The 13,279-nt window shown below is 39.5% G+C and overlaps 1 protein-coding gene across 2 annotated transcripts in view; it reads left to right on the forward strand.

The window, feature by feature from the left end:
* The window catches only part of DOCK1 (dedicator of cytokinesis 1), a 322,979-nt gene that overhangs the window by 32,352 nt on the left and 277,348 nt on the right, over positions 1-13,279 (forward strand). For both annotated transcript variants that reach the window (XM_075107665.1, XM_075107666.1), the window contains exons 5-11: positions 1,420-1,516; positions 4,997-5,145; positions 8,314-8,449; positions 9,612-9,769; positions 10,071-10,152; positions 10,578-10,713; positions 11,062-11,134. In XM_075107665.1, coding sequence (XP_074963766.1) covers positions 1,420-1,516; positions 4,997-5,145; positions 8,314-8,449; positions 9,612-9,769; positions 10,071-10,152; positions 10,578-10,713; positions 11,062-11,134 — 831 coding nt within the window. The remainder of the gene's footprint in view (positions 1-1,419; positions 1,517-4,996; positions 5,146-8,313; positions 8,450-9,611; positions 9,770-10,070; positions 10,153-10,577; positions 10,714-11,061; positions 11,135-13,279) is intronic.

The raw sequence follows: 13,279 nt of genomic DNA on the forward strand, positions 1-13,279 counted from the left end.
ACATTTTCATCATCAGCTCCTTTTTTAAAATATTTAAAATCAGTAGCTCAGCTCAAGTTCAAAGGGGCTGGGATGAGCAGTGCTTCTGGCTAGTACTGGCCTTAGCTGCATCATCATACAGAAGATTATGCTTTATCTCAACTATATTAATGTAAACGTTTCAGAAGAATTAACAATTTATCATTTTTCTTTCTAACTTCTATTACTCTCTCAACTAACAGTTACCTAGACTGACTTCCTCCGCTCCCTGCCCCTTGCTTTAGTTCTAATTTCAGTTTTCCCAACTTCTTTTATCTTCCAGCCCTTGAGTCGCATGGCGTCTGCCTGGTGCATTAAAAGAGGCCTTTGATATGAGATACCTTTCTTGTATGCAGATGAAATTTAAGTGATTTCTTAATTTCCTCTTCAGTAAATCTTGTAGGCCGGACTCCTCGCTGAAAGCCATTATGCAGACATCCTCTTCTGCCTTACCGAGAGCTTCTGTCAAATTGTTCATTTTCTGATTCTCCTGCTCCCTTGCCTGATGTGTGCGACACTACATAGTTTTTGTTATTTAAAAGCTGTTAAAGTTCAGATCTTTATATGTCGAATCAGTGTTGCTGGACATGCGTGTAAAAGTTCCTAACATCGATACAAAAGTTTAGTTAAAAAACAGGAAAAAAAACCCACCAAATCCCAGGAAAAAAGTGTGAAGTGGCATTAATAAATAATTAGCCAGGTATGAAATGGAGTGAAACAGGATTCAAATATTTCATTCCTTTGTGCCTGATTTATTTTTATACTCCGTTAAATATGTAAATGATAAAACTACTAAACATGAGGTTGCTGCATAATGATGTCTTTCTTGCTGATTACAAAACTGCCTTTAAGTGCCCTACGTCTGAAATATTAAAAGATCGAGCTGTTTCTTACTTTCATGGCATGTAATTTTAAACCAAGTCTTACAGAAACTTAATGGTAATGACTCGGTGCTTAGTTTTTCTTTGCAAGACCAATAATTTGAACAACAATTATGCGTTAGTACGGTGGCATTGTAGGTTGTGCAGATCAGGCTTTCATCTTGGTTGCTTCTTCTAAAATTAGTATCTTGATAATAAATGGTACGGCGAGGTGTGTGATATTGTTAGGAGTATAGAAATAAGGAGAAAAAAAAAGCGTGAGCTCAGCAGCATGGTCTCAGCTCACTGAAGTACCCTTCGTGTTGCGGGATGCACTCGTGTACGCTGCTGCTTCTCTGTGATGGTACATTCTTTAACTTATAAATTTGCAGTGCGTGATGTTATTTTCAATCCTGTCATTATTGAATTGGTTTTAGAAGTGAACGGTTCCTTCCTAGAAATGATTCTGCCCCCTTACCCAAAACTGCTACTTAATTCAAACTGTGTGGTGTGTTTTTTTTTTTTTTTTCCCCCTCTTAAGACAACATGAAACAGTTATACCCAACGAGCTCCCCTTGATTCAGGAGGTTACCACTACGCTGCGGGAATGGTCCATAATATGGCGGCAGTTGTATGTTGTGAGTATCAGCTTAGGAAAATATTTACAATACTATACAGTTTGTGAAAAGAGTGATGCTGTGAAGGTACGCTGAGAAGTATGAAGGAACCGTTAATGAAATTCTGCTTCTGTGACTATTTCTAAAGGCTACTTTGAATGCTGAAAAGCCATTTATCACCTTCTGCGTTAAGGCGCAGATCCCAGAAGTGTTTCTTTCGAGTGTTTTCTCAAATACTGTGTATTTCTTGTGCAGACTCAGGTTCTTACAGTATGTTACCAATTGTTGAGCTACTATGACCCCTTTTTTATGGATCACTATTATACAGATTACATTGGATTTTTAAGATATATATTAGATTTTCCCAAATTTGTAGGTAATTGTGTTAAAGAAATGAAGAAAATGGTTTTAAGGGTGTTTCTTAAGGCTGTTGATCTATGTTACCAAAAAAATATGAAGTATTTGATGTTGAATTTGTGGGTGTAAAGTTAACCCTTTGAAAAATCATCAGTGTACGCCTTTTACCTCTCAGTATTGTTGTACTCAAAGTTGATAGTTCCCACTTTATCCTGATCTTAAGTTACACGCCTGATTATTTTCATATGCTTAAGTTCCAAGCACATTGGGAATATATTCTTAAAAATTCATAGTAATAAGCATTTGCACTGATCATCTCCCAGATGGGATAATAGAAAAATATAATAGCCACGAAACTACACATATTAAAGTATTCCTGTGTAAGGTCTAAAGAGTGTTCAAGTGTACAGTTAAAAACGCAGTCCAGATGTAAAGCAGCGGCGTGCTGTGGGATGTCAGGTCCCCCACCTCAGACTTCCGTGCTCTCAGCGTGTCAGGTCACTGCAGCAAGGTAATGGGAACATGAAAGTCATCTAGTTGAAGTAGGGCTTAATGCACAGTCTCTGTTTCTTATAAATAATTTTGAAATATTCTGTCATAAAAGTGCGAGCCGTGCAATGAAGACGCTAATGGAGACAAAGGTTTTTGTGTGGATTAGCATGGTTTGTAATCACACCCACCCCATGAAAATAAAGATTAAAAATAGAGTATGCTGGAGGTGATGAAGTGTTGCAGCTGATGAGATGAAGGATAATAGGTTATAAGAGGAGAGAAACAGATCGTATACTAAAGAGAGCGTTAACGTGATGTGATATTAGAGAGGTCATGTGTTGAGCAGAGGGGAAGAAGTAGGCAGGCAGAAGCAAACTAGGAGGAGCAGAGCCAGCAGAGGGCACTGAGAAGCCTTGCCCTTGGTTCCACTGCTGCGTGCTCCTGGGGACAGGGAGGGTAACATCTTGACCCTCAGATCTCTTTTGGGGGATTATCCCGAGTATGAAATCTGAAATTCTTTAATGTCAGAGAAATACCACTTGCAGAGCCACACAAGCCTTGGTTGCGGTGCACGTGTAATAAGAAAGGAGGATGGCAAGAGACATTGTTAGAGTTTTTCTTACCCAGACTTATGTGTGCTTTCTGTAGCAGTTACTTTTAGGAAATTATAATACCCTCCTAGTGTGGGAGTCGCTTGTTGTAACCATCGATGCTTAACATCTCATTTGTCATATGTTTACTTCCATGAAGACATGCCAACAGCTAAACAATACTGCAGTGCTTCGCTAGGAGCTTTGGCTTCAGGATCAGGCGAGGTGCGACGCTACAGTGGCCTCAGTCTGGTGGCAGGAAGGGTTCCAGTGCCTCTTACAGTTTTAGCCTGAGTAGGCAGATTACTTAAGGAGTTTGTTTATAGTTTATATCTTGAGGATATATGCTGGGTTAATTGCATGTGGTCAACTGCCAAAAAGAGCATTGGTGCACTGGGGTTGCTTTTTCGAGGGAAACTTGGTTTACTGGAGGTAGCCGTTTTCAAACTGGTCAGTCTGCAGACTAGAGAGAGAGTCCATGTTGCCCATGTCTTGCATATCAAAAATAATTAAATGACCACATTTGTGCCTTTACTTAGTTTATAATTTTGTTTGAATATTGAATAGGTATTCAGTTTTGATTCTGCAGCTAGCAGAGGATGTGGCATGTGCTTCATCTCACTAGTTCATGATTGCCTGCAGCATCGAAAATCATGAACCTCTTTCCCATTTGGATTTGTCTGTATTTAGCTTCCAGCCATATGTGCCTGTTGTGCCTTTCTCTGCTACATTAAAGAGCTTTTAATAACGGGTATTTTCTCTCTGTGAAGGTTCTCGCACTATAATCAAGTCAGCTTTTTGATAATCTGAACAGACTGAAGTCTTTAAGTTTCACGGCTAGATTTTTTTTATCCCTGACTCTTTGAGTCATTATATTCTTTTTCTGCACCTTCTGCAGCTTTTCATTGTATTTTACATATAGCAGAGAATTTTAAATAATTGTTCCAGTTGCTTTCAGTCAAATAAGGCCTAGGTGTAGTCTGAAAGAAAGTAAGTTATGTGTAGCCTGATTAATTCATTGATTTAGGGTGTTTAGAAAGATGTATTCTTTTTAAGAGCGTATTGAACTTAGATTTTGAGGCTTATGAAGACAGAGAGAGAGACTGCTTCTGGGTAAGATGAAAGCATTCGGGGCCTCTGTGTTGTCTTTGTCTCGACATTATCTTTCACAGTAAAAATAGGAAGGCTATTCTGCAACAGTTTACATAGTATTGTTTGTGCTAAAATTGTTGTGTATTTGCACGGTCCACAGTTTAAACCAACATGTCAAAATTCTGTTTTGTGGTTAAAGATTAGAAATCTTAAAAACCTTTTGTCTCTGAATGCGCGTGTGTGTGTGGGCATGCGTATACAAAACGCTCTGGGAAAGAGGTTTCTTCCATGCTAAGTCTGGAAGTTGATCTTCCCGAGTCCTAGCTTAGCTGAATGTTGCCAGGGGAAGTTTGTGTATGCTGCTGGCACTGTTTGATATCTGTAGTTCCAGCCCTTATAAACAGTTCAGGTATTTAACTTCCTATAAGGGTTGGTGCTTTCTGGTTTTCCACTTTCCTTCAGATGTTACCTGTGGACTCATAAGATACTGATGTGCTTGGCTTTGCACACTGAGGAATTTTAAAATCTTATTCTGAAGATTTAACTAGGGGAGGGGAAAAAGGCTTCTCTAAGGTGTTGCAGACAGAGTGTTGCAGACCATGAGCCTCTTGCTGTTAAAATGCCCTGGTTTTAGTCCCGTTCTACTCAGAATGGGGGTCGTTGAATAAAGTTACTCTGAACCAAGAAGAGAATACCTTTCCCTTGAACGCCTGTTCTGAACACAGTGTGACCCAGGTTTTAAGGTAACATAAACACAAGCACTTAGAATTATTTAGATACCTAAGGCGGAGTGTAAGGCTCTTTCTGTTCGGAGTTCTGTGCCATAGAAAGTTACGCTCCTATTTTAGAGCTAATCGTAGACTCTTACCCTTTTGAGTTTGTATCTTATAATTGCAATTTACTACGTGTGTTTAAAAGATACTCAGTAGACTTCAGAACTAACTTCTATCCATCTTTTTGCTCCAAACAGCAAGATAACAGAGAGATGTTTCGCAGTGTACGGCACATGATATACGACCTTATTGAGTGGAGATCTCAAATACTGTCTGGGACCTTACCCCAAGATGAGCTCAAAGAACTGAAAAAGAAAGTGACTGCCAAAATTGATTATGGCAACAGGTTTGTGAACAATATTTTCCAAGTGCTTATGCTTAAAACCAAATGACCTTGTGTAATGCACGTTAGCTGTCAACGACAACTTGCAAGATTCTTTCATTTATGGAGATGTAACGGTAGTACATTAACAGTCTTGTTATAGAAAGATGGGGAATGAAGTTGACAGAGCATTTTTTACAGTATAGTGCAATTAATAATATGGAAAGTGGAATCCATATGTAGCGCTCTCGCTTCATTGATGATATTATCAATTGGATACTGGTATGAAGTTGTAATTTTTAAAGGTCAATTGAAAAGTGCAAGAATTGCCTCCGTTCAAAATACAATTTAAACTCTACTTGCTTCTGTAGCATAAAACAGTTGTTGCCTTCTCAACGCCACCAGCTGCACGTGCCCTGAAGTCGCTTAGCTGTAATGTGATGCTGAAGGATTCGGCTCAGAAGCATCGTTTAGCTCGTTGTTCCTGTACTCATTTAGTATCCAGCTTGTACCAGAAGATTAACAGACAAATTTAATAAAAGAAAGTATCTGTTTAACAGAAAAGAATGGAAATTTTGAAGGAAATATTTTTTTAAAAAAAGAAAAAAGCCAGCAGTATAGGTTGCATATATTAGATATGTTCATAATTCAGACATATTGAATCTCCAAACAGTGGTCTGGATTTAAGCCAAATTCTTTTAGCTACAAGTTTTTGGTTACAAATTGTCTCTACAATTATGACTTTCCATTTTAATTGAAAATGAGAAATCATATCTTACCTGAGAAGTCATGTCTTACCTTTACCTTAGAAATCAGGAAATTATTTGAAGCGGAGCTTTGAATGAGTACTGAGAGGCAGCGCTGTAGTGCTGCACACCTGGGGACTGAAAGTCTTCAGCAAGCCAGACTTTAAATCCCTTGCGATGTGAATAACTCCTCAGATTTCAGCTATTTGTGTTTTATTCCTTAAGAGCTGCCAAATTTGCAGTATTTCTGTTCATGCACTTTATCAGGAAAAGCTGTGATTAAAAAAAAAAAAAGAATCTAAAAATCATGAGTAACTGCATTCAGTCAGTAACTATCATTGATAATCCAAGATATGGACTGTTGTACCTCAGTAGACAATTTCCCAGATGTTGTTGGTATTATTTCTTTGGCTACTGCATTTTACCATCTGGCTAAGGAGTTGGTGAAAGTTACTCTGAATAACCTCCAGATGCTCAGCGTTCAAATACAATGGAACATCTTGTGCTGTGCTTTATATTCATAATGTTCTGATGGACTAATTAAGCCATCAGAACATTGTCTGTGGTGTGCAGGAGGGAAGGGGATTTGAACTTCTGAGTAAATACTCACAACTGAGACATACCATATGTTTCTAATGTAGTCATACATTCACTTTTGTCTAAAATAAGCATGGATGATGATTTCAATATCGAGACAGAATGAATTCGTTGTGCGTTTTATAAATGTTTTCTGGTCTAATCATAGCCTAACTTTTTCCTGTTTTGGGAAATACTGTTTTGTAAATAAGATTTTTTTTCCTATAAATAAAGACGACAGTTTCACTGTGTGTTGTCAGAATAACTGAGGAGGTAAAAATGGTCTTATGAATGTGTGTGTTTAATGTGTTTCTGAAATTGGGTCAGGTAATTTTGTTGTGAGAACACTTTGTTTTGTTCAGTTGCAAAAATCTGTAACTGGGACACTTAGAAAAAAAATTCTTTTTTTCTTTTTTTCCCCTAGTACCCTTTAACTTGCAAATGATAAAACAAAGAAATTTAAATCAAAGCAGTGTTTGCTTCTATTTATTTGACAGCCTGTGCAAACGTCCTTGTCCTGTTAGCGTGTGGTAGGCTGGGTGATTAGTCTTGCTCTGAATTGCTGAGTTACCTTTTCCTCTGGTCCAGGCGGGTGTCTCCTACAGAAGGACTTTTGCTTCTCCAGGGCTGACGGTTACGGTACAAATGCCCAGTGGGTGTATCTCCTGTGGCTGCCGTCCAGGAAACAGCAGTAGGGAGGAGCAGGACGATTTTGGCTACTTTTGGTTTCAATGATGAAACCATTTTCTCACTAGAGAACTCAGCTGGGAGCTTGGTGGTCCAGGGATGCTTAAGAGAGTTTTGTGATGGCCAGGTCCAGTTACAGAGTAGAGCTTAGGAGGTGTTTCCTAACAAGCTGCTGCCTGCACTCAGCAGCTTGAGTGATGTTCATCCACCTTTGAATTAATGCAGTGCGGTTAATTGGAGGGATTTCTGTACTGACCCTGCTACATGAAACGTGTCTTTGTTTTGCCACAGCTCCTGCTCTTCTTTTCAAGTGATTGCGGGTCATGTCCAAAGGGGACTTGCTCTCAGATAAACCACAAACCTCTGTGTGGCTTATCAGGCACTGAAAGCTTGATCTAAGCTCACTGATCAAACATATTTCAAAACCAGAGTTACAGCAGCTCCATCATGAGAGGTGGCTACAGAGTAAGAAGAAAATAGGGACCATATGTATTGAAGTGGAGGTGAGGAGGTCAGTCGTAGGGAAGATAGGTCAAGAAATGCAGATCAACCTAGACGTGATTTCTTTTTATCCTTGGTTCTGCTGCCAGCACTGTACTAACGCGGAAAAATGTGAAAGGCCTTTCCTAAGACTGGATTTGATTATGGCAGAAACTACCTTCTCTGCAGAAGGTAGTCACGGACGTTAACACCCTGCTGACAGAGGTCTGGCTTCTGCTTTATGTAAAGGGAAACAACTTCTGTCATCTTTTATCTCCTAGGTTTTTGCTAAAACAGGAGCGTGCCTGCTTTGGAGGAGACTGTGGAGCGGGATGAAATGAACTGGCCAGTTTGCATGTGGTGTGACTGTAGTGGTTGTTTGTTCAAACTGTCAGATGAATCAGAGGAGGAGACAAATTCTCTTGCAAATGGAGTTGTTTAAGAAATTACTTCCCCAGCTGTTCTGCTATTTCGTGTACATCGGTTCTTTCTGTGCTAGGGGAAATAGTGACTCCCAGCCAGGGGTGTTTATCTCCGGGGTTGGCGACGTGTTAAATTGTTTTATCATGTATCAAATAATGTTTTTTCCTATCATGTATCAGGTGTGCATGACTGTAATGTTAAACACTTGGCAGGTGCTTTTTAAGCATTTATTTGAGCCCTTTTAATTCACAAGCATATTTTTTTTTTGTTGTTTGTTCAGAATTCTTGATTTAGATCTGGTCGTTAGAGATGAAGATGGCAATATTTTGGACCCAGAGCAGACCAGCACAATTAGCCTTTTCAGAGCACATGAAATAGCTTCTAAGCAAGTTGAGGAGAGGCTACAGGAGGAAAAAGTAAGATACACTATGCACTGTAGCTTTTCCCTTTGAAATCTAAGATTGTAAACTAACTAACTGGCTGTTATTTTTAGCATTGGTAATTAAAAATTTGATGTTTCTGAAGAGTTACCAGGCTTAAATGTTTTGTAAGAACTCGTATGTTTTAGGCTGTTTAATTTTCTTTTTCATCCTTTAAGGGGCTTAGTAGAAGTTATGGCTAAGAGCTATATCAATAAGTCGACTACATTTGTAGGCAATTATCGGAGACGTGTGGCAGGTTTGTATGTTAGGTTTTCATGAAGGTTTATTTCTGAGAATTAAGTAGAATAATGTCATTATTACATTTGTATGATTTCTTAAACTTGTTTGCTGAAGTACAGGAGGCAATTTTAAAGACATTCTCGGACTTGAATAGTGAGCTTCTTTGCAATTCAAATCCTTATTTTTAAAAGGAAGAACGTTTCTGTTGTAAGGAGTCCTGCCTGTGTCCGCAGCAGCTAGTGGAGCACGGTATTCCTGATGAGTCGCTCACGAGCGAGTCTGTGCAACCCAATGAGTTACGGCGTCCGGTTGGGTTGTAACGGGCCGTACGCAGCCTTGCAGGCCTTACTAGACTTGCTGTCAAAATACACTAGTGTAAATGAGATTTAAACTATGAAATTTTGGCATCCAAGGCTGTTTTTTATGTCCCAGTTTCCTTTTTGTCCCATGTGTATCCCTCCCTTCTGCCCACATAAAGTAGTTTCTGGAAAGTTCATGGGAGCTGAAGTCTGAGGGGTGGGTAACCTGCAGAGGTGGCACTGTGTTCTCTCCTCCCTTTCTTGGCACTCTGTGCCTGTCTGAAAAACATCGGACAAAGGAAAGAAGGAACAAACTTTTTTTGGGTCAGCTATATTTGAGGCTCTATCTCTTCCACCATTTGTTTAGCTCTCTTTAATAAGTGAAGCCATCTTGGTTTTTATTTTCTTTTTTCCTTCCCCCTCCCTTATGGTGTGGCACTTCAAGACAGGTCTGGGAAACGCATTCTGCTGTAAATCCTAATATAAACAAAGATCACAGGAGCAGATGCGCAGCAGAAAACGTCTCTTCTGCGTGAAAGGTTTTAGGGAAGTTCTATACCGGTTGGACATTCGTTAGGCTAAGTTAAACTTAAGTTTCTTCTGTTCTTGAATTACAGTCTCAGAAACAGAATATCGATATCAACAGACAAGCCAAGTTTGCTGCCACTCCTTCATTTGCTTTATTTGTAAATTTAAAAAATGTAGTCTGTAAAATAGGAGAAGATGCTGAAGTCCTGATGTCTCTGTATGATCCACTGGAATCAAAATTTATCAGGTTAGTGTACTCTTGAGTGTACTCCCTAACCTGTGCTTACTCAGCTATCATAGTGGGGTGGTCTGGCAGGATGAGAGGGCTTATGAAATCATCTGGGAAGTGACAGTGCAGCAGCACCATATCCTCCTGTTCAGCACAGCATCGGGCAAGTCCCTTGGCTTTGGGTACGTTTTGGGGTCGCGCTGTTCCTCATCAGAGGTTGGGTTTAAAGTAGTCTTCTGTAAATTCTGAAGATGATTTTATCTGCTTATGTTGAAGGAAGCCATTTAAACAAAAAGTCCTCAAAATATTGTTCTTTCAGTGAAAACTACTTGGTGCGATGGTCAAGCTGTGGACTCCCTAAAGATATAGACAGACTGCATAACCTCCGAGCAGTATTCACCGTAAGTGTGTGCACTTGGTTCAGCCGCCAAATGTTAAAGCGCTTGTTTCATAGCTTGTGAGTAACCGAGGGATGTATTGATCTGAATGTGAACAGTGTGGAGCTGCCTCTGCAGGTAACGGTCCTGGTGAAGGCTCACGTGAGATGTGGCTACTAGAAATTCTCAACACCTGGCTAAAAACAAAGTTGCTCTCTGAGGTTTTACTTACTAGAAACGATTTGGCCTCCTGAGCAATTAATTTACACGAAGTCAAGATAAGATGTTTAAGTACTGTTACCAAAATTATTTTACTCTGAGAACAATTTGCCCTGGTGCTAGAGGCTTGCACGGCGAAGGCAAACTCTGAGCAGCAAGCCTACTACCTGCTAAAATGGGACTGGAAATTCAATTATTATAAAGTAATCTGAAGAAACTGCTGTTTCTAGGACCTGGGCAGTAAAGACCTGAAAAGAGAGAAAATCAGTTTCGTCTGTCAGATTGTGCGAGTGGGCAGAATGGAGCTGAGGGACAACAACACGAGAAAACTAACCTCTGGGCTGCGGCGACCTTTTGGAGTAGCAGGTAACTGTGCGCTCTGCCTGCCTATATCACACGATAGTCTTGCACCGAAGGTTGGGTGTGTGAAACTGTGGGGGGTTGCATAAACTCAAAATCCTTCCCAGGTCTGGGTTAGTCAGACCGGTCGCTGTGGTGTCGAGTTTACTGTAGCTTTCAGGACTTGCATTAGCTGAAGATGCCAAAGGTGGTTTGCAACGTGATGTCGTTCTGCACGAAAACTCTGAAACTGCGCAGTCGATAACTCCATCCCTCTTCTGAGTCACCATTGCGTCCCCTCCCCCAGGGTATCCCCTCGGCACCCCTCTTCCCATGCTGATCGCTTAATTCAGGACGCTCTGTTTTTGTTTTCAGTAATGGATGTTACTGACATAATAAATGGAAAAGTTGACGATGAGGACAAACAGCACTTCATACCGTTTCAACCGTAAGTAGGGAGTAGTTTAAAGACTAAGCAGAAATGAAAGAATTAAGATTTTAACTTTCGTTTAAAAAACCCGCACCATTTTAAACTTCTGATTGGAAGAAGTGTTCTCTAGAGATTCTGAAGTTAATTTTTCAGTGTAGTGTTTTATCTTGAGTAGTACTTACTAATATTTCTTCTTGATAATTTCCCGTTAGTGGTAATAGTGGTAGCCCCAGAAACTTTTTCTAAGTGTCGAGTTTAAAGCATGCATTCCCAGTTTTGCAATATTCCTTTCTTTTTGTTTAAAGGTGTCAGGGTGATAATGTGTAAGAGGTGAAATGTCTAAAATAAGTACGCTGCTGCCTTAGCTCTGCCTGAGATTGGCAAAGACCAGCAGTGTTACTGACATCCACTGCAGGTGACTTCTGTGAAATCAGGAAACAATAACACTTATCTTTTTCTTGGTAGCAGATACCATTTCACAGTAGGGGCCGCAGTACTTGGAGTACAAACAAAAGTTGAGAATTTGAAGGATGGCTTGATACACCTCCTGTAATATCGTCTCATGATTCAACTTTATCACCTGAGACTTTTACCAGAAACCTTAGGTGTTTTGGTTGGATGGTGAGGAAGGGAGAGGATGTTTCTGCCGCACGTACCTGTTACAGCCGGCTCACAGAATCAAGGAGACCAGTCTGCTACGTGGACGTGGTCTTACCTTCAGTCATCTAAAACCACAAACCTTTCCTCACTGACTCCGAGGTTGCTGACAAGGAGTTTGGCAGATACTATTTTACAATAATTAAATTAGCTGATAGCAGCTACGGGGTTGGTGTCCTTTCAGATACGGACATGTATGAATGTAACGTAATATCAAAGATCAGTTTTGACTTCAAGCCACAAAATCATATTAAGAAATATGGGTTTAATAGTCTGAATTTTTGTAAATGTGGATATACGTGCAGACAAAGTGCTTTTAGAAGTAAAAGCTTATTAGAAGTAAAAGCTTATTAACAAAAGAGAATGTGTGGCAAATACTCTGTTCTGTCCATAGTTCATAATGTTTTGTTTGGTGTTGGTTTTTTTATTTACTATTCTATGAAGTGGGGAAAGGCAGAAGGGATAAGACAAATAAATGTGCATAAAATTGGAATGCTTAGTTTTCCCATTGTGTGAAATGCTAGACTGCCATCCATGCAAAAAGGCAAGGCATAGTTAGGTTAGCTAAATTTCTTGATTAATATACTAATGGATATTCAGAGGGATTTTAATAATATTAAAAAAGAAAAGCTTGAAATAATATAATCTCAAATTAACTTTATTTTAGAAAATAGGTTTAATTCAGGAAGCCTTTGTGGTTTGAAGATGGAGGGTTATTGAGAGCATTGCAAGGTCTGCAGGTGCTGCAGGGAGCCGAGCAGGTGTAAGCCTCTGTCTGAAAACGTTTCGTTTGCACGCAGCAGTGTCTCTGGACTGGTATAGAGGGTGTTATTGTGAAAATTGGAAGTATGATTCCATTTTTGAAGGAAAACAGGGATTTTTAGGGAAGAGCGTGTTCATGGTATGTTTGTTCTGTGGTAAACAATGGCAAGCTTATTTTTTAGGGAGTGTGGAAGTATGCAATGAAAATGAATCTCTCTGTATCAAACTGGGTGCTAATGGAACATCTAGTTTTATGCTCCATTAACACTTATTTATAAAATCAGCTTTTTGAGATGATGTACAGTGTGATTTTTTTTTTTTTCCCCCCTGTGCTAATTTAAAACATTCTTCTGAGAAAGTATATTAAAAAGAATTCGAGTAGTGTGAAAACACACAATGAATACTGGTGTCGTGATTTCCAACATAGACTTAGGCTGTATATATGAGCCACATTTTTCTTCTCATTCCATGCTTTGCTTCTGTTGTACCACATGCAATTCTGTTTTCATACCTTTGTTTGTTTGTATTCATTCACTAGCCACCAACACAATGGCTGTCAAAAGCACTTGGCAAGATTACTTAAATGACACTTAATGCTGCTGTTTATTTATAGTTTCCATCTTTTCATATATTCATCAAGTTTAACAGAACGTTTGGATTATCTGCTTTTTCTTCTCCTGTGCCATTTCTGTGAGATTTACGGTAGCTTTTCCTTAAGACAGTATGTGCTGCTGCTTAACCTGC

The sequence above is a fragment of the Phalacrocorax aristotelis genome, chromosome 12, assembly GCF_949628215.1.
Source record: "Phalacrocorax aristotelis chromosome 12, bGulAri2.1, whole genome shotgun sequence".
Lineage (NCBI taxonomy): Eukaryota > Metazoa > Chordata > Aves > Suliformes > Phalacrocoracidae > Phalacrocorax > Phalacrocorax aristotelis.